This window comes from Glandiceps talaboti, chromosome 13 (assembly GCF_964340395.1).
Source record: "Glandiceps talaboti chromosome 13, keGlaTala1.1, whole genome shotgun sequence".
NCBI lineage: Eukaryota > Metazoa > Hemichordata > Enteropneusta > Spengelidae > Glandiceps > Glandiceps talaboti.
This window is the reverse complement of record NC_135561.1, coordinates 24110562-24131487: the sequence shown is the minus strand read 5'-3', so window position 1 is coordinate 24131487 and position 20926 is coordinate 24110562. Positions and strand designations below refer to the sequence as shown.

Sequence of the window (20926 nt, the reverse complement as noted above, 5' to 3'; positions counted from 1 at the left end):
AGACATCGTGTTAGTCCGAAATATCGTGATACACGAGACTTACTATACTTCCCTATGGAGGACTTCCAAAACTCGCGATAGTTTGTGACGTCATGGCCGCCATATTGGAAAATCCATGCGTAGTCGTACGATGTATCAGTCTACAAATTACAATGTCAAACTACAAACTAAACGTGTTTTCAGGGTAAAATTGAACATGAAGCTGATAATCGGAGATAACATTGCCACTTTATCGAAAGGTACATTAGTCTGTTCAACTCTTTTCACGACATTGAAGAATGCTCATGCTCTTGGGTTGAGACATACGGTGTTATCACTGTTACTCTGTCACTCATAGAAAATTAACTAGACACTGAATGTCAACTTCATGCGTTTGTCGAACTTTTATACTTTATAGCAAAATGGCACGGCATCGTTTGATTTTATAGTTGTCAAAATCTGGCAGTTCCGACATGCTTCTACGGTCGAACCGACGTTACGGATGGGCCGGTTTTGCCTTTGATTTACCGAAAGCTGTTGTACCGAGTGTGAATCACACTACCATTAGCGGTTTACGCATTTTATTCCTATCGAAAACAATACTGACGGCAAACTTCAATGAAATCTGTCTGGTAATCATTAGCATATCATAAACAAGGATGTCGGGCAAGATCTAAAGCGTCACGGCACATTGTCAAGCGTCACGGCCTGCCGTCCAAGCGTCACGGTGCCGTGCCGCTTCAAGGGCCTGGGGAGAACACTGATGTACAGTACACTAGACAGACAGGTAATGTACAGTACACTAGGTAGACAGGTAATGTACAGTACACTAGGCAGACAGGTAATGTACAGTACACTAGGCAGACAGGTAATGTACAATACACTAGGCAGACAGGTAATATACATTACACTATGCAGACAGGTAATATACAATACACTATGCAGACAGGTAATGTACAATACACTAGGTAGACAGGTAATGTACAATACACTATGCAGACAGGTAATATACAGTACACTATGCAGACAGGTAATATACAATACACTATGCAGACAGGTAATGTACAATACACTAGGTAGACAGGTAATGTACAATACACTAGGTAGACAGGTAATGTACAGTACACTAGGCAGACAGGTAATGTACAGTACACTAGGCAGACAGGTAATATACAATACACTATGCAGACAGGTAATGTGCAGTACACTAGGCAGACAGGTAATGTACAATACACTATGCAGACAGGTAATGTACAGTACACTAGGCAGACAGGTAATGTACAGTACACTAGGCAGACAGGTAATGTACAATACACTAGGCAGACAGGTAATGTACAGTAGACTAGGCAGACAGGTAATGTACAATACACTAGGTAGACAGGTAATGTACAATACACTAGGCAGACAGGTAATGTACAGTACACTAGGTAGACAGGTAATGTACAATACACTAGGTAGACGGGTAATGTACAGTACACTAGGCAGACAGGTAATGTACAATACACTATGCAGACAGGTAATGTACAGTACACTAGGCAGACAGGTAATGTACAATACACTATGCAGACAGGTAATGTACAATACACTATGCAGACAGGTAATGTACAGTACACTATGCAGACAGGTAATGTACAGTACACTATGCAGACAGGTTATGTACAATACACTATGCAGACAGGTAATGTACAGTACACTATGCAGACAGGTAATGTACAGTACACTATGCAGGCAGGTAATATACAATACACTATGCAGACAGGTAATGTACAGTACACTAGGCAGACAGGTAATGTACAGTACACTATGCAGACAGGTAATGTACAATACACTAGGCAGACAGGTAATATACAATACACTATGCAGACAGGTAATGTGCAGTACACTAGGCAGACAGGTAATGTACAATACACTATGCAGACAGGTAATGTACAGTACACTAGGCAGACAGGTAATGTACAGTACACTAGGCAGACAGGTAATGTACAATACACTAGGCAGACAGGTAATGTACAGTAGACTAGGCAGACAGGTAATGTACAATACACTAGGTAGACAGGTAATGTACAGTACACTATGCAGACAGGTAATGTACAGTACACTAGGCAGACAGGTAATATACAATACACTGCAGACAGGTAATGTGCAGTACACTAGGCAGACAGGTAATGTACAGTACACTAGGCAGACAGGTAATGTACAATACACTATGCAGACAGGTAATGTACAGTACATTAGGTAGACAGGTAATATACAATACACTAGGCAGACAGGTAATGTACAGTACACTAGGCAGACAGGTAATGTACAGTACACTAGGTAGACAGGTAATGTACAATACACTAGGCAGACAGGTAATATACAATACACTAGGCATACAGGTAATGTACAGTACACTAGGCAGACAGGTAATATACAATACACTAGGCAGACAGGTAATGTACAGTACACTAGGCAGACAGGTAATATACAATACACTAGGCAGACAGGTAATATACAATACAATAGGCATACAGGTAATGTACAGTACACTAGGCAGACAGGTAATGTACAGTACACTAGGCAGACAGGTAATGTACAGTACACTAGGCAGACAGGTAATGTACAGTACATTAGGTAGACAGGTAATATACAATACACTAGGCAGACAGGTAATGTGCAGTACATTAGGTAGACAGGTAATATACAATACACTAGGCAGACAGGTAATGTGCAGTACACTAGGCAGACAGGTAATGTACAGTACACTAGGCAGACAGGTAATGTACAGTACACTAGGCAGACAGGTAATGTACAATACACTATGCAGACAGGTAATGTACAGTACACTATGCAGACAGGTAATGTACAATACACTATGCAGACAGGTAATGTACAATACACTAGGCAGACAGGTAATGTACAATACACTATGCAGACAGGTAATGTACAATACACTAGGCAGACAGGTAATGTACAATACACTATGCAGACAGGTAATGTACAATACACTAGGCAGACAGGTAATGTACAATACACTAGGCAGACAGGTAATGTACAGTACACTAGGCAGACAGGTAATGTACAATACACTATGCAGACAGGTAATGTACAGTACACTAGGCAGACAGGTAATGTACAATACACTATGCAGACAGGTAATGTATAGTACACTATGCAGACAGGTAATGTACAATACACTAGGCAGACAGGTAATGTACAGTACAGTATGCAGACAGGTAATGTACAGTACACTATGCAGACAGGTAATGTACAATACACTAGGCAGACAGGTAATGTACAGTACACTATGCAGACAGGTAATGTACAGTACACTAGGCAGACAGGTAATGTACAGTACACTAGGTAGACAGGTAATGTACAATACACTATGCAGACAGGTAATGTACAGTACACTAGGTAGACAGGTAATGTACAATACACTATGCAGACAGGTAATGTACAGTACACTAGGTAGACAGGTAATGTACAGTACACTAGGCAGACAGGTAATGTACAGTACACTATGCAGACAGGTAATGTACAGTACACTAGGCAGACAGGTAATATACAGTACACTAGGCAGACAGGTAATGTACAGTACACTAGGCAGACAGGTAATGTACAGTACACTAGGTAGACAGGCAATGTACAATACACTATGCAGACAGGTAATGTACAGTACACTAGGTAGACAGGTAATGTACAATACACTATGCAGACAGGTAATGTACAATACACTAGGTAGACAGGTAATGTACAATACACTAGGCAGACAGGTAATGTACAATACACTAGGCAGACAGGTAATGTGCAGTACACTAGGCAGACAGGTAATGTACAATACACTAGGTAGACAGGTAATGTATAGTACACTAGGCAGACAGGTAATGTACAGTACACTAGGCAGACAGGTAATGTACAGTACACTAGGCAGACAGGTAATATACAGTACACTAGGCAGACAGGTAATGTACAATACACTAGGTAGACAGGTAATGTACAGTACACTAGGCAGACAGGTAATGTACAGTACACTAGGCAGACAGGTAATGTACAGTACACTAGGCAGACAGGTAATGTACAGTACACTAGGCAGACAGGTAATGTACAGTACACTAGGCAGACAGGTAATGTACAGTACACTAGGTAGACAGGTAATGTACAGTACACTAGGCAGACAGGTAATGTACAGTACACTAGGCAGACAGGTAATATACAGTACACTAGGCAGACAGGTAATGTACAATACACTAGGTAGACAGGTAATGTACAGTACACTAGGTAGACAGGTAATGTACAATACACTAGGTAGACAGGTAATGTACAGTACACTAGGTAGACAGGTAATGTACAGTACACTAGACAGACAGGTAATATACAGTACACTAGGTAGACAGGTAATGTACAATACACTAGGCAGACAGGTAATATACAGTACACTAGGCAGACAGGTAATGTACAATACACTAGGTAGACAGGTAATGTACAGTACACTATGCAGACAGGTAATGTACAGTACACTAGGTAGACAGGTAATGTACAATACACTAGGTAGACAGGTAATGTACAGTACACTATGCAGACAGATAATGTACAGTACACTAGGCAGACAGGTAATATACAATACACTGCAGACAGGTAATGTGCAGTACACTAGGCAGACAGGTAATGTACAGTACACTAGGCAGACAGGTAATGTACAATACACTATGCAGACAGGTAATGTACAGTACATTAGGTAGACAGGTAATATACAATACACTAGGCAGACAGGTAATGTACAGTACACTAGGCAGACAGGTAATGTACAGTACACTAGGTAGACAGGTAATGTACAATACACTAGGCAGACAGGTAATATACAATACACTAGGCATACAGGTAATGTACAGTACACTAGGCAGACAGGTAATATACAATACACTAGGCAGACAGGTAATGTACAGTACACTAGGTAGACAGGTAATGTACAATACACTAGGCAGACAGGTAATGTACAGTACACTAGGCAGACAGGTAATGTACAGTACATTAGGTAGACAGGTAATATACAATACACTAGGCAGACAGGTAATGTGCAGTACACTATGCAGACAGGTAATGTACAGTACACTAGGTAGACAGGTAATGTACAGTACACTAGGCAGACAGGTAATGTACAATACACTAGGCAGACAGGTAATGTACAGTACACTATGCAGACAGGTAATGTACAATACACTATGCAGACAGGTAATGTACAGTACACTAGGCAGACAGGTAATGTACAATACACTAGGCAGACAGGTAATGTACAATACACTAGGCAGACAGGTAATGTACAATACACTAGGCAGACAGGTAATGTACAATACACTAGGCAGACAGGTAATGTACAGTACACTATGCAGACAGGTAATGTACAATACACTATGCAGACAGGTAATGTACAATACACTATGCAGACAGGTAATGTACAATACACTATGCAGACAGGTAATGTACAATACACTAGGCAGACAGGTAATGTACAATACACTAGGCAGACAGGTAATGTACAGTACACTAGGCAGACAGGTAATGTACAATACACTATGCAGACAGGTAATGTACAATACACTATGCAGACAGGTAATGTACAATACACTATGCAGACAGGTAATGTACAATACACTAGGCAGACAGGTAATGTACAATACACTAGGCAGACAGGTAATGTACAGTACACTATGCAGACAGGTAATGTACAGTACACTAGGTAGACAGGTAATGTACAATACACTATGCAGACAGGTAATGTACAATACACTAGGTAGACAGGTAATGTACAATACACTATGCAGACAGGTAATGTACAATACACTAGGCAGACAGGTAATGTACAGTACATTAGGTAGACAGGTAATGTACAACACACTATGCAGACAGGTAATGTACAACACACTATGCAGACAGGTAATGTACAATACACTAGGCAGACAGGTAATGTACAATACACTAGGTAGACAGGTAATGTACAATACACTAGGTAGACAGGTAATGTACAATACACTAGGTAGACAGGTAATGTACAGTACAGTAGGTAGACAGGTAATGTACAATACACTAGGCAGACAGGTAATGTACAACACACTATGCAGACAGGTAATATACAATACACTAGGCAGACAGGTAATGTACAATACACTAGGTAGACAGGTAATGTACAATACACTAGGCAGACAGGTAATGTACAGTACACTATGCAGACAGGTAATGTACAGTACATTAGGCAGACAGGTAATATACAATACACTATGCAGACAGGTACGTAGTGTAATGAGTGCTTTACAAAACAGTCGGCAGACATGTAATGTAATTATTCCAAAACCACAGCCTAAGCATGATATTTATTGCAAAGAGAACAACAGGGATGGACAACTACGTGGATGAATGTTTAAATAATGTATGCAAATATGCCTAGCGAGAAGTCCATTCCTATAGCAATAGCCTAGCAAGAAGTCCATTCCCATAGCAATAGCCTAGCAAGAAGTCCATGCCCATAGCAATAGCCTAGCAAGAAGTCCATTCCCATAGCAATAGCCTAGCAAGAAGTCCATGCCCATAGCAATAGCCTAGCAAGAAGTCCATGCCCATAGCAATAGCCTAGCAAGAAGTCCATGCCCATAGCAATAGCCTAGCAACAAGTCCATGCCCATAGCAATAGTCTAGCAAGAAGTCCATGCCCATAGCAATAGCCTAGCAACAAGTCCATGCCCATAGCAATAGCCTAGCAACATGTCCATGCCCATAGCAATAGTCTAATGATGGTGTATATTGGAAAGATAAGCCAGGATAGCCGGGCAAGTTTTCAAAACATACAAAAATGTGTTACTATGTTATGTATGCAAATATATAAAGTATTTAGACAGACTGATAACCATAACCTTCAAGGTTGTTAAATTCCGCTATTATATTTACATGATAAGTTTGCCATACAAAAATCAGTTGGGGAATATTCATTATCAGTTTGTTTATTCGTCTTTAGGCCACAGGTCAAAATGACAATTACATAACTTAATGAAAAACAGAATACATTATAACAGGTTGTAAAATGTTGTAAACTTATCAAGTATTAACTATCAATTGTCCATATAAAATTCTTGTCTTAAATCCATAGCTTTATAAACAAATTTACCAAGATTCCTCAACACAGTTGTGGAATTAGACCTCAGCAAATTATAGAATGTAACATGGGTTGGAAACGTCTATAGTAATTTGGTAGGAGATATCTTAAATTTTGATATAATGGACATACAAGTATTTACTGGCCACCCGTACTCCAGGAAGTCAGCAACCAGGTGGTCCGCATAGTCACTTAGACCACTGCGTCAAGCACCAATATTCATAGTATTAGGAACCGGAATACGTGATCCCAAAAAATTAGGCTTCCTGGACTAAAAAAAAACAAGAGGATGAGTAGCCACGAGCCAGTCAACGGAACACTTATTGACAGGTGGCCAGTTTACGCCTGGGGATGAACACATAAAGGAACCTCAGCTAAATATAACGAAGTTTGATAGGAATCACAATCTGGAAGAATCTGTGGATAACAACAATTAATCAAATTGAGAGAGATGTCATCAGCACTAATATTACTAACAATAGTACTAGTGTTAAGTGATACACCCGACCCATAACAGTAACTGTAATCCTAAGTAAATTCAACACTGTCAACACTGCGAACATGTTGAAAATTGGTACTGCTGTCATGATCGGTGCTATGCAAGTACCTAAGCATGAGGCACTGGCTTAATTATCTATATTGCCCTTCTTAAATACAGTAGTGACAGAATCACAATCAAGTTGTAAAATGGAACTAACAACACTAGTGGAATAACAGAATGAACTTACATTGAAATCATCCTGCACACAATAGTCATTAAATACAGTATCAAAAGTGTCCTCAGTTGCTACAACAAATTGACAATCATGAGCATAAATGGTTCTACTGTTGTGGGTTACATTATGTAAATCAAACGAACAGTTTACATTGACAGTATCCTGTAAAAAAAAACTCCCACTTATTGCATTGCCCAAATTATCATTAGCAAATACAACTTTGTCACAGGTACAATGTGTAAAATTGTTACTATTTACAAGTTCAACGCCATGCTAATCCTGTGAAGTACACCTGGTGCTGCCATCCTGAAAGCAAGGTTCACTGGTTGCACCTTCAATATTGTCTTTAGAAAATACATCATTGTCACCATCGCTACAGTGTGTATACGAAAAACTCCTATTTCTTACAAATGTATGCATATTACAATGTGAACTCGGGTTGTTCTCACTACATAAGGAAGACTCGCCAAATACACTGTCCAAATTGTCCTTAACTAATACAACATTATCACAAATACCATCAACTGAAAAATTGTTTGTACAATTATGTTCAACACTAGGGAAATTACAAGTGTTACTTGAAGCAAAAATAAAATAATTAGCATTGAGAGTGTCCGTATTCCCTTGAAGTAGATTAACTAGTGATTGGAGACAATCATGATTAGTAACTGAAACGAACTTGGGTAATGTTGAAGTCACCGTTGAGGGCAGTCAATCTTTGTGTACCCTCTGGTCTCTGTAGCTCTTTGTCATTAAATGGACAATCAGTCATAGCGTGTGTCTTTTCTTGTTTCCTGAATCTGATACATGTGGAACATATATGCTTTTCCAGCCGACCATCTACTACGTGGTCATCTGTAGACGGGCATCTGTTTGACTGGAATTGTGCACAGAATCTCGGTCTACGATCTCTACTTGATATATGTGCGGTACCACTTGTCTTGCTGTTATCGGAGGGGGGATTATGAACAAAGGCAGTGTGGAAGCGTTCAAAACTGTCACCCCAACGCAGTAATTTTTGTTCCATGTCAAGCAAAACTGCATTATAATAATTACGTACCCTTTCCCATGGATATAACATCGTGTCCAACATAAGGTCCTGTAAGTGTTCTAGCCTACTCATTGTGTCCTTACTGGAAACAAGTGTTCCCTTAATAATTTCAAGCTCGCCAGCTACAAATTGAGGTAACGATAAGTAAGTTGAACCAGCTGAGGACTCATCAGAAGAACCAGTAGTGCTAGAAGTGTGCCCGACTCCTGTCATTAGTTTGGCGAGGGAATCTTGTAACTGCCTGTCACTTCTGAGTTCATTAATAGTTCTGTATGATTTTGTAGCTTGTGGTCGTGAATGGTCTCCGCCAGTCCGCTTTTCTTGGGTAGTTGTCTGCGAATTTTCGATTACTAAGTTAGTTAACCGCTGCAATTGTTAAGTTAATGTGTCCATTTGTTTTTGCATGTCAGTTCCTGTCACGGAACCTGTATCCATCCCAGATTTTACCCCGCTTTCCGACTCTGATTTCATACAAATTGTAGCGTCTGGTTTACCTTGACCGGGGCCCGCCACTTGCTCCCGAACTTGACGTACTAAATCATCTCCCACAGTGTCTGCCATCGCTGAACAGAATCTGCCACTCAGCCTGCCGTGACCTTTCAAATGTTTTTTGCACGTTGAACAGACATTAGCTGATCCCGGAATTAGCAGTAAAAATTACCACTACCAAAAAATGCACGACATTACCCAGCGGAGGAAAGTACAGAATGGCGGGATGATTAATGCATGCGGTGGCCCCATGACAATGTTTTGCTACAACACAGGGAAAGGTCAAAGGCCAGTCATAGATGGTAATTAAAATAAATGAAACATTTACAACCAATGATATTCATCTTCGATTCCTTCTAAACATATTTCACAAATCCTAACCTCAATGTCAATGCCAGTATAGCACCCCACCTGAATTCTAAGACTATAAGACATGAATATCTCATTCTTGCCAAGACATGCCTGTATGTCAACTCTGTAATTTCATTCAGATATTTTTCTTGTTCTAACATGCTTTTGAAATTACAGTACTAGTATAGTCTTAACTTATCCCTGGAACATACTTCACTAAACCTTTCTTGTTTGTAAACATCAGATATGCGTTGTTGGAATTCTATTATAAACATGTTATTATCCCCCACCTTGTGCTAACCAGTCTATGCCATACAAAACCACATGTACACAAAATATGCTTAATTTCTGTAGTCCAAGATGTGTAGCCATTTGATCCATTTTATACATCAATTTGTATGCATGTCTGACTATTCTGTCGTCTGTCTGTTAGGCATAACCAATATTTGATGGTTCTGGTGCCTGTCAGTGTCAGTTCAGTTAGGCGTAACCAATATTTGATGGTTCTAGTGACTGTCAGTTCAGTTTAGGTGTAACCAATATTTAATGGTTCTAGTGACCATCAGTTCAGTTAGGCGTAACCAATATTTGATGGTTCTAGTGACTGTCAGTTCAGTTAGACGTAACCAATATTTGATGGTTCTAGTGACTGTCACTTCAGTTAGGTGTAACCAATATTTGATGGTTCTAGTGACTGTCAGTTCAGTTAGACGTAACCAATATTTGATGGTTCTAGTGACTGTCAGTTCAGTTAGGCGTAACCAATATTTGATGGTTCTAGTGACTGTCAGTTCAGTTAGGCGCAACCAATATTTGATGGTTCTAGTGACTGTCAGTTCAGTTAGGCGCAACCAATATTTGATGGTTCTAGTGACTGTCAGTTCAGTTAGGTGTAACCAATATTTGATGGTTCTAGTGACTGTCAGTTCAGTTAGACGTAACCAATATTTGATGGTTCTAGTGACTGTCAGTTCAGTTAGGCGTAACCAATATTTGATGGTTCTAGTGACTGTCAGTTCAGTTAGGCGCAACCAATATTTGATGGTTCTAGTGACTGTCAGTTCAGTTAGGCGCAACCAATATTTGATGGTTCTAGTGACTGTCAGTTCAGTTAGGTGTAACCAATATTTGATGGTTCTAGTGACTGTCAGTTCAGTTAGGCGCAACCAATATTTGATGGTTCTAGTGACTGTCAGTTCAGTTAGGCGTAACCAATATTTGATGGTTCTAGTGACTGTCAATATTTGATGGTTCTAGTGACTGTCAATATTTGATGGTTCTAGTGACCATCAGTTCAGTTAGGCGTAACCAATATTTAATGGTTCTAGTGACTGTCAGTTCAGTTAGGCGTAACCAATATTTGATGGTTCTAGTGACTGTCAGTTCAGTTAGGCGCAACCAATATTTGATGGTTCTAGTGACTGTCAGTTCAGTTAGGCGCAACCAATATTTGATGGTTCTAGTGACTGTCAGTTCAGTTAGACGTAACCAATATTTGATGGTTCTAGTGACTGTCAGTTCAGTTAGGCGTAACCAATATTTGATGGTTCTAGTGACCATCAGTTCAGTTAGGCGCAACCAATATTTGATGGTTCTAGTGACTGTCAGTTCAGTTAGGCGTAACCAATATTTGATGGTTGTAGTGACTGTCAGTTCAGTTAGGCGTAACCAATATTTGATGGTTCTAGTGACTGTCAGTTCAGTTAGGCGCAACCAATATTTGATGGTTCTAGTGACTGTCAGTTCAGTTAGGCGCAACCAATATTTGATGGTTCTAGTGACTGTCAGTTCAGTTAGACGTAACCAATATTTGATGGTTCTAGTGACTGTCAGTTCAGTTAGGCGTAACCAATATTTGATGGTTCTAGTGACCATCAGTTCAGTTAGGCGCAACCAATATTTGATGGTTCTAGTGACTGTCAGTTCAGTTAGGCGTAACCAATATTTGATGGTTGTAGTGACTGTCAGTTCAGTTAGGCGTAACCAATATTTGATGGTTCTAGTGACCATCAGTTCAGTTAGGCGTAACCAATATTTGATGGTTCTAGTGACCATCAGTTCAGTTAGGCGTAACCAATATTTGATGGTTCTAGTGACTGTCAGTTCAGTTAGGTGTAACCAATATTTGATGGTTCTAGTGACTGTCAATTCAGTTAGGCGTAACCAATATTTGATGGTTCTAGTGACTGTCAGTTCAGTTAGACGTAACCAATATTTGATGGTTCTAGTGACTGTCACTTCAGTTAGGTGTAACCAATATTTGATGGTTCTAGTGACTGTCACTTCAGTTAGGTGTAACCAATATTTGATGGTTCTAGTGACTGTCAGTTCAGTTAGACGTAACCAATATTTGATGGTTCTAGTGACTGTCACTTCAGTTAGGTGTAACCAATATTTGATGGTTCTAGTGACTGTCAGTTCAGTTAGGCGTAACCAATATTTGATGGTTCTAGTGACTGTCAATTCAGTTAAGCGTAACCAATATTTGATGGTTCTAGTGACTGTTAATTCAGTTAGGCGTAACCAATATTTGATGGTTCTAGTGACTGTCAATTCAGTTAGGCGTAACCAATATTTGATGGTTCTAGTGACTGTCAGTTCAGTTAGGCGTAACCAATATTTGATGGTTCTAGTGACTGTCACTTCAGTTAGGTGTAACCAATATTTGATGGTTCTAGTGACTGTCAGTTCAGTTAGGCGTAACCAATATTTGATGGTTCTAGTGACTGTCAATTCAGTTAAGCGTAACCAATATTTGATGGTTCTAGTGACTGTTAATTCAGTTAGGCGTAACCAATATTTGATGGTTCTAGTGACTGTCAGTTCAGTTAGGTGTAACCAATATTTGATGGTTCTAGTGACTGTCAGTTCAGTTAGGCGTAACCAATATTTGATGGTTCTAGTGACTGTCAGTTCAGTTAGGTGTAACCAATATTTGATTGTTCTAGTGATTGTCAGTTCAGTTAGACGTAACCAATATTTGATGGTTCTAGTGACTGTCAGTTCAGTTAGGTGTAACCAATATTTGATGGTTCTAGTGACTGTCAGTTCAGTTAGGCGTAACCAATATTTGATGGTTCTAGTGACCATCAGTTCAGTTAGACGTAACCAATATTTGATGGTTCTAGTGACTGTCAGTTCAGTTAGGCGTAACCAATATTTGATGGTTCTAGTGACCATCAGTTCAGTTAGACGTAACCAATATTTGATGGTTCTAGTGACTGTCAGTTCAGTTAGACGTAACCAATATTTGATGGTTCTAGTGATTGTCAGTTCAGTTAGGCGTAACCAATATTTAATGGTTCTAGTGACCATCAGTTCAGTTAGGCGTAACCAATATTTGATGGTTCTAGTGACTGACTTCAGGAATAGCAAGCCAAGTACAGCTTCGTTGAATGTGCTTTGGCCCACCCCCAAGAAATGTTTACAAAACTTTAAATGAACCCTTTCAGCTTCCATGAATCGTTTAAATCCCTGTATCTCCGCCCCATACAATAATATAGGTAAAATTAAAGTATCAAAAAGTTTAAAGTAAACATTGAAACTGATAATGCCAACTTTTCGTTCAAATTTGAAAATTGGAAACATTACCTTACGTGCCTAAGCAGCTAAGTTACATACAGCTTTACTCCATGTATTTCTGCAAGATAATAAAAGACCAAGATATTTGTAGGAGGTAACAACCTCAATATTATTTCCGTTCATTTTCCAAACTTCCGACCTGGAATTATGTCCCCCTTTTCGGAATACTGCAACTTTGGTTTTCTGCATATTTACCCGAAGCTAAACAAAATTGATGTAACACATTGATTAATGGTTGTAATCCTACTACAGTATCTGCAAATATTCCAATGTTATCTGTATAAAGTAAAAACAAATAAATCCTACATTTCTTGTGTTAGTTGTATTCATCTAACTTCTGTATTTACAATCATTTGATACAACTCATCAATAAAGAGAGAAAACAATACAGGGCTCAAAACACTGCCTTGTCTTATACTCCTATTTTACATTCAAAATACCCCTAAACAATCTGTCCTGTACATCGATTTCACAGTGTTCAACATTTTACCAGATATACCAGTTAACTGAAGTTTGACAAAAAGACATTTATAATCAACAGAGTCAAACGCTTTGGCAAAATCAACAAACATACAATAGAATTTTCCCCTTCTCCTTTGCAGTTGGGGAATATGTCTCCTATGGAAGCTTGTCTTAGAGTAAATGTATTCTTTAATATAGAGTTCAGTTAGATTGCGGTGCTGGAACTGACTGCTGGAATACAAAATCCACAATGTATTAGTGGGGGGAATATGAGTTGCATAATCAAGTTTTCTTGGTTGTTTAATTTTTACTCAAAATAATTAATGTGTTGTGTTTGTTTTCAGTCTGATAATGAAAGGATTAATGTGCAATATGATGAGAGACAAGATTTGGTTTTAACAATTAATGAGTTGAACAGATTTGATATTGGTACATATACATGTGTTGCTGAAAACACAGCTGGATATGATCAGGAAGACTTCCATCTAGATGTTGAATGTAAGTATAAAAATTCATCAAGGTATTTTGTGTATCAAATCAATTACATCATAATTTATGTTATTATAACTCACAAGTCGTTCTTCATGATAGTAAAAAACATACAACTTTTGATCTGTCCTAGTCAACCATCTTTTGATCTGTCCTAGCTGGTCAACCATCTTTTGATCTGTCCTAGCTGGTCAACCATCTTTTGATCTGTCCTGGTCAACCATCTTTTGATCTGTCCTAGCTGGTCAACCATCTTTTGATCTGTCCTGGTCAACCATCTTTTGATCTGTCCTGGTCAACCATCTTTTGATCTGTCCTAGCTGGTCAACCATCTTTTGGTCTGTCCTGGTCAACCATCTTTCGATCTGTCCTGGTCAACCATCTTTTGATCTGTCCTAGCTGGTCAACCATCTTTTGATCTGTCCTAGCTGGTCAACCATCTTTTGATCTGTCCTAGCTGGTCAATCATCTTTTGATCTGTCCTGGTCAACCATCGTTTGATCTGTCCTGTCAAGTATCGTTTGGTCTGTCCTGTCAACCATCTTTTGATCTGTCCTGGTCAACCATCTTTTGATCTGTCCTGTCAACCATCTTTTGATCTGTCCTGTCAAATATCGTTTGATCTGTCCTGGTCAACCATCTTTTGATCTGTCCTGTCAACCATCTTTTGATCTGTCCTGTCAAATATCGTTTGATCTGTCCTGGTCAACCATCTTTTGATCTGTCCTGTCAAGTATCGTTTGATCTGTCCTGGTCAACCATCTTTTGATCTGTCCTGTCAACCATCTTTTGATCTGTCCTGGTCAACCATCTTTTGATCTGTCCTGGTCAACCATCTTTTGATCTGTCCTGTCAAGTATCGTTTGGTCTGTCCTGGTCAACCATCTTTTGATCTGTCCTGGTCAACCATCTTTTGATCTGTCCTGGTCAACCATCTTTTGATCTGTCCTGGTCAACCATCTTTTGATCTGTCCTGTCAAGTATCGTTTGGTCTGTCCTGGTCAACCATCTTTTGATCTGTCCTGGTCAACCATCTTTTGATCTGTCCTGGTCAACCATCTTTTGATCTGTCCTGTCAAGTATCGTTTGATCTGTCCTGGTCAACCATCTTTTGATCTGTCCTGTCAAATATCGTTTGGTCTGTCCTGGTCAACCATCTTTTGATCTGTCCTAGCTGGTCAACCATCTTTTGATCTGTCCTGTCAAGTATCATTTGATCTGTCCTGTCAACCATCTTTTGGTCTGTCCTGTCAACCATCTTTTGATCTGTCCTGTCAACCATCTTTTGATCTGTCCTGTCAAGTATCGTTTGGTCTGTCCTGTCAACCATCTTTTGGTCTGTCCTGTCAACCATCTTTTGATCTGTCCTAGCTGGTCAACCATCTTTTGGTCTGTCCTGTCAACCATCTTTTGATCTGTCCTGTCAACCATCTTTTGATCTGTCCTGTCAACCATCTTTTGGTCTGTCCTGTCAACCATCTTTTGATCTGTCCTGTCAACCATCTTTTGGTCTGTCATGTCAAATATCGTTTGGTCTGTCCTGTCAACCATCTTTTGATCTGTCCTGTCAAGTATCGTTTGGTCTGTCCTGTCAACCATCTTTTGGTCTGTCCTGGTCAACCATCTTTTGGTCTGTCCTAGCTGGTCAATCATCTTTTGATCTGTCCTGTCAAGTATCATTTGATCTGTCCTGTCAACCATCTTTTGGTCTGTCCTGTCAAATATCGTTTGATCTGTCCTGGTCAACCATCTTTTGGTCTGTCCTAGCTGGTCAACTATCTTTTGATCTGTCCTGTCAAGTATCGTTTGATCTGTCCTGTCAACCATCTTTTGATCTGTCCTGGTCAACCATCTTTTGATCTGTCCTGTCAACCATCTTTTGATCTGTCCTGGTCAACCATCTTTCGATCTGTCCTGGTCAACCATCTTTTGATCTGTCCTGGTCAACCATCTTTTGATCTGTCCTGGTCAACCATCTTTTGGTCTGTCCTGTCAAATATCGTTTGATCTGTCCTGGTCAACCATCTTTTGAGCTGTCCTAGCTGGTCAATCATCTTTTGATCTGTCCTGGTCAACCATCTTTTGGTCTGTCCTGTCAAATATCGTTTGATCTGTCCTGGTCAACCATCTTTTGATCTGTCCTGTCAAATATCGTTTCCTGTCAAGTATCGTTTGATCTGTCCTGGTCAACCATCTTTTGAGCTGTCCTAGCTGGTCAATCATCTTTTGATCTGTCCTATCAACCATCTTTTGATCTGTCCTGGTCAAGTATCGTTTAGTCTGTCCTGGTCAATCATCTTCTCAGAATGAAAATTACATAGTTACAGCTGACTACTATGCCACAATCCCAAGATCAAAAGAGAGGGGGGAGGGGGCTAGCTCCTACACAGCACTACCGTAAAAAACAGTAGACCTTCACAACTTCTAGTCCAATGATCCAAAGTAGCGCTGCATTCAGTGGGGTTCATATTGGATTTTGTCATAAAACTATAGTGTTCAAATATAAACAGTAAAAATTGTCTTAATCCAGAATGTTCACGAATTTTAAGAACTATTCCTCTTTGGCGAAATTTCTAGGTCAATGGAACAGATTTTTGATAGAAGTATGACAGGAATATATTATATATATATATATATATATATATATATATATATATATATATATATATATATATATATATATATATATATATATATATATATATATATATATATATATATATATATATATATATATATATAGAACAATTTAATTTCTAGCACAACTGAACTGATAATGTTCAGTAGTGCTATAGGCATGGCAATGTGTCTGTGTGTGTGTGTGTGTGTGTGTGTGTGGAAACAACTTAAAGTCAAAACTGCTGGACTAGACTGATTGCCAGGATATTTGGTGGGTGTGTAATTACCTTTGGTGTCTAGTTGGGAAATTGTTCAAATCAAAATGATCTTACCACTGGTGTCTGATTTGGGTAAGAAAAATGTTATTTTTGGTCAAAAAACTTAAAACTCAAAAACTACTTGGCAGATCGGACTGAAATTTGGTGGGAACATTCTTAGGGGTGTTGACAACACGATCATTCCATCAGTGATATGCAAATTAGGGCTAGAAATGTGTCTTTTTGGTCAAAAATCTTTAATTCCAAAAGTACTGAGCAGGTTGGGCTGAAATTTAATGGGGATGCATCGGGTGTATAGATGAAGATATATTGTATAATGATCTTGTATGATATGCAAATTAGGTGTACAAATGTGAATTTTGGTCAAAAACTTATATCTCAAAATGTTCTTGGTCAGTGAGACTGAAACTTGGTCTGATGTTTCCAGATATGTTATTCTGCAGATTTTGTTCAAAGCATTTTGACCAAATTGGCCCTAGTAACCATGACCATGCCCTTAGCAACATCCAGATGGGGAGTACAGTTTGGTCAAATAACATCATCTGGTAGGCAAGTGATTAAACATTCAAAAAATGTATGCAAATATCCCTAGCAACCATGACCACACCCATAGCAACAGCCAAACGGCAGTGTATTTCACAAAGATAACAGGGATTAATAGACAAGTGAATAAACATTCATAAAATTTTTGTAAATTTGCCTAGCAACAAGACCACGCCAATAGCAACAGCCAAATGATCACATATATTGCAAAGATAACAACAGGAATTAATAAACGTATAAATATTCTTAAAATGTATATAAATGTGCCTAGCAAGAAGACTATGCACATAGCAACAGCCAAATGATCACATATATTGCAAAGATAACTACAGGGATTAATAGACAAATGAATGAACATTAGAAATGTATGCAAATATGTCAGCAACATGACCACGCCCATAACAACAGCCAAATGTTCACATATATTGCAAAGATAACAACAGGGTTGGATAGGCAACTGGACAGTCATTCAGCAAATGAACACCTATACCTAGCATGGATCAACATGTGGATAAACATTTTTAGTCCCCGCCGGACGAAGTCCGGGACGGGGACTTATGGATTGGGTTCCGTCTGTCCGTCCGTCCGTCCGTCTGCAGCCGTTTCTTGGAGATGCCTGGACCAATTTTTTTCAAACTTGGTACAGGGGCAACATACAATGGCATACATATGCACGTCAATTTGTTTCATGATACAATCCAATATGGCCGCCTAGCAGCCATTTTGTTTGTGAATTTTCCATGTCCAAAGCCATAACTCAGACATGCTTGAACAGATCTCATTCAAAGTTGGTATTAGGACAGTGTTCTATGACATACATGTGCATATACCATTGTTGTTGTGATACTATCCAATATGGCCGACTGGCAGCCATTTTGTTTGCGATTTTCTATGTCCAAAGCCATAACTCAGACATGCTTGAACAGGTCTCATTCAAAGTTGGTATTAGGACAGTGTTCTATGACATACATGTGCATATACATTGTTGTTGTGATACGATCCAATATGGCCGACTGGCAGCCATTTTGTTTGCGATTTTTCTATGTCCAAAGCCATAACTCAGACATGCTTGAACAGATTTCATTCAAAGTTGGTATTAGGACAGTGTTCTATGACATACATGTGCATATCCATTTGTTGTCATGATACGATCCAATATGGCCGCCTAGCAGCCATTTTGTTTGTGAAATTTCCATGTCAAAAGCCATAACTCAAACATGCTTGAACAGATCTCATTCAAAGTTGGTATTAGGACAGTGTTCTATGACATACATGTGCATATTCATTTTCGCCTTGATACGATCCAATATGGCTGCCAGCTGGCAGCCATTTTGTTTGTGAATTTTCCATGTCCAAAGCCATTACCAAGATATGCTTGAACAGATCTCATTCAAAGTTGGTATTAGGACAGCGTTCTATGACACACATGTGCATATCCATTTTCGTCGTGATACGATCCAATATGGCTGCCTGGCAGCCATTTTGTTTGTGAATTTTCCATGTCCAAAGCCATAACTCAGACATGCTTGAACAGATCTCATTCAAAGTTGGTATTACGACAGTGTTCTATGACATACATGTGCATATCCATTTTCGTCGTGATACGATCCCCCAATTGACCCATCCTTTATTGTTGTAGGCATGTTCCATGTCCAACAAGCAGACACAACATATCTAAGTCTGTTTGATTTAGGTTCCCAAGTGTTGTTGCGTGATCAGAGTAGTGATAATTCCTTAAAACCCAATCATAGCGGGGACTATGTCATTCTCAATGACTTGTTAAAAACTGTACAGTTGTGCTACAGTGTCATTGGCACTAATTTCAAAATAGTCATCACTTCTTCTCTGGGGGGGGGGGGGGTATAAATACACAAAATTGTGTGTGCAATTAGCCCAGCACATAAGTTACCCCAGGGGCCAGCCAACAAGTTTCTTTGGTTTTAAAGTGGATACATTAAAGTTTAATGGAAAAAATAATAGCGACCCGTAACCCGCACAAAAGTTACACTCACTTCCCCATAGTGACCTGCATCAGCCCACAACCCACACAATAGTTACACTCATTTCTCCATAGTGACCCACAGCAGCCCACAACCCACATAGTAGTTACACTCACTTCCCCATAGTGATCCACAGTGGCCCGCAACCCACACAATATAGTTACACTTACTTCCCAATAAGGCCCGGAACCCACACAATGGTTAAACTCCCAGGCCTGCAGCAGCTCACAACCCACACAATAACTACACTCTGATATTAGTCTAGTCTTGCTACTAGACGTTTGGGGTTTCTTCCGATGTGATAAGCGAACGAAGTTCACAGTGAGGGCTTGCTCGAACGCCAAGCTAATGTTATTTTCAGACTTGACATTCCATTGAGATGACGTATGGCCATGGGTTGGACCATGTATGCATATAGATATGTTAATATATTCAATAACATCTATAATAAATACTACTAACTACTAATGTCTTAATCAGTTTATGGTAATTGTGAGTTTGATGAGTGCCACTGTGTAGACATTGTCATTCATACATTTCGATTAAGGGATTGGTGGTTATTTGTACAAGCTCCTCCTTCAGCTGAATATGCATTAAAAAATTAGCTATTGTTCTCAGTTTGTGTTTGTCGTTAATGCAGTTCTCTGGCAGTTATTTATATCCCTGAACTGCAAAGGTGACTTCTGCTAAACCTCGGATGTTCCATCCTCGATAGCGGTGTTCAGTGGTGTGTTGTATTGTATCGGAAGAACATCTGAGCACTAGCAGCTAGACTAATCTTAGTCATACTGACTACATTCCTGATTGTAATCTGATTCTTTCCTACATTGTGTTTATTGTTACTAGATGCACCAGTGGTTGATATTGGTAAAACTAAAAAGACCCAGAAGTCATGGGTTGGCAACCCTACCAATATTACATGTACTATTATGGCTAATCCACCAGCTCAGTTCACATGGAGTCGTATTGGAAGACCTTTGAACACAACAAACTATAAAACATTCAATACAGAAAATAAAACATCACTTTTTGTAAGTTTTCAGCAGTTGCTGCCAAATTATTTTGGGAAGTACATTTTTGTAGTTGCTTGTTTGTATGTTTGTCTTTTTTGTTTGTTGTTTGTTTGTTTGTATATTTGTTTGTTTTTTAATTTTGTTCTTGTAAGCTGACAACAATCTGTTCAGATCAAGTCATCCAAGGTTTGAACCACACAGCAGACTGAGTTTTATGCTGACAATTGAATT

General features: G+C 39.2%; 1 protein-coding gene across 1 annotated transcript in view; it reads left to right on the top strand.

The window, feature by feature from the left end:
- LOC144444995 (neural cell adhesion molecule 2-like) overlaps positions 1–20926 on the top strand; it is a 136534-nt gene that overhangs the window by 55561 nt on the left and 60047 nt on the right. The window contains exons 7-8 of the mRNA XM_078134546.1: positions 14098–14251; positions 20529–20713. Coding sequence (XP_077990672.1) covers positions 14098–14251; positions 20529–20713 — 339 coding nt within the window. The remainder of the gene's footprint in view (positions 1–14097; positions 14252–20528; positions 20714–20926) is intronic.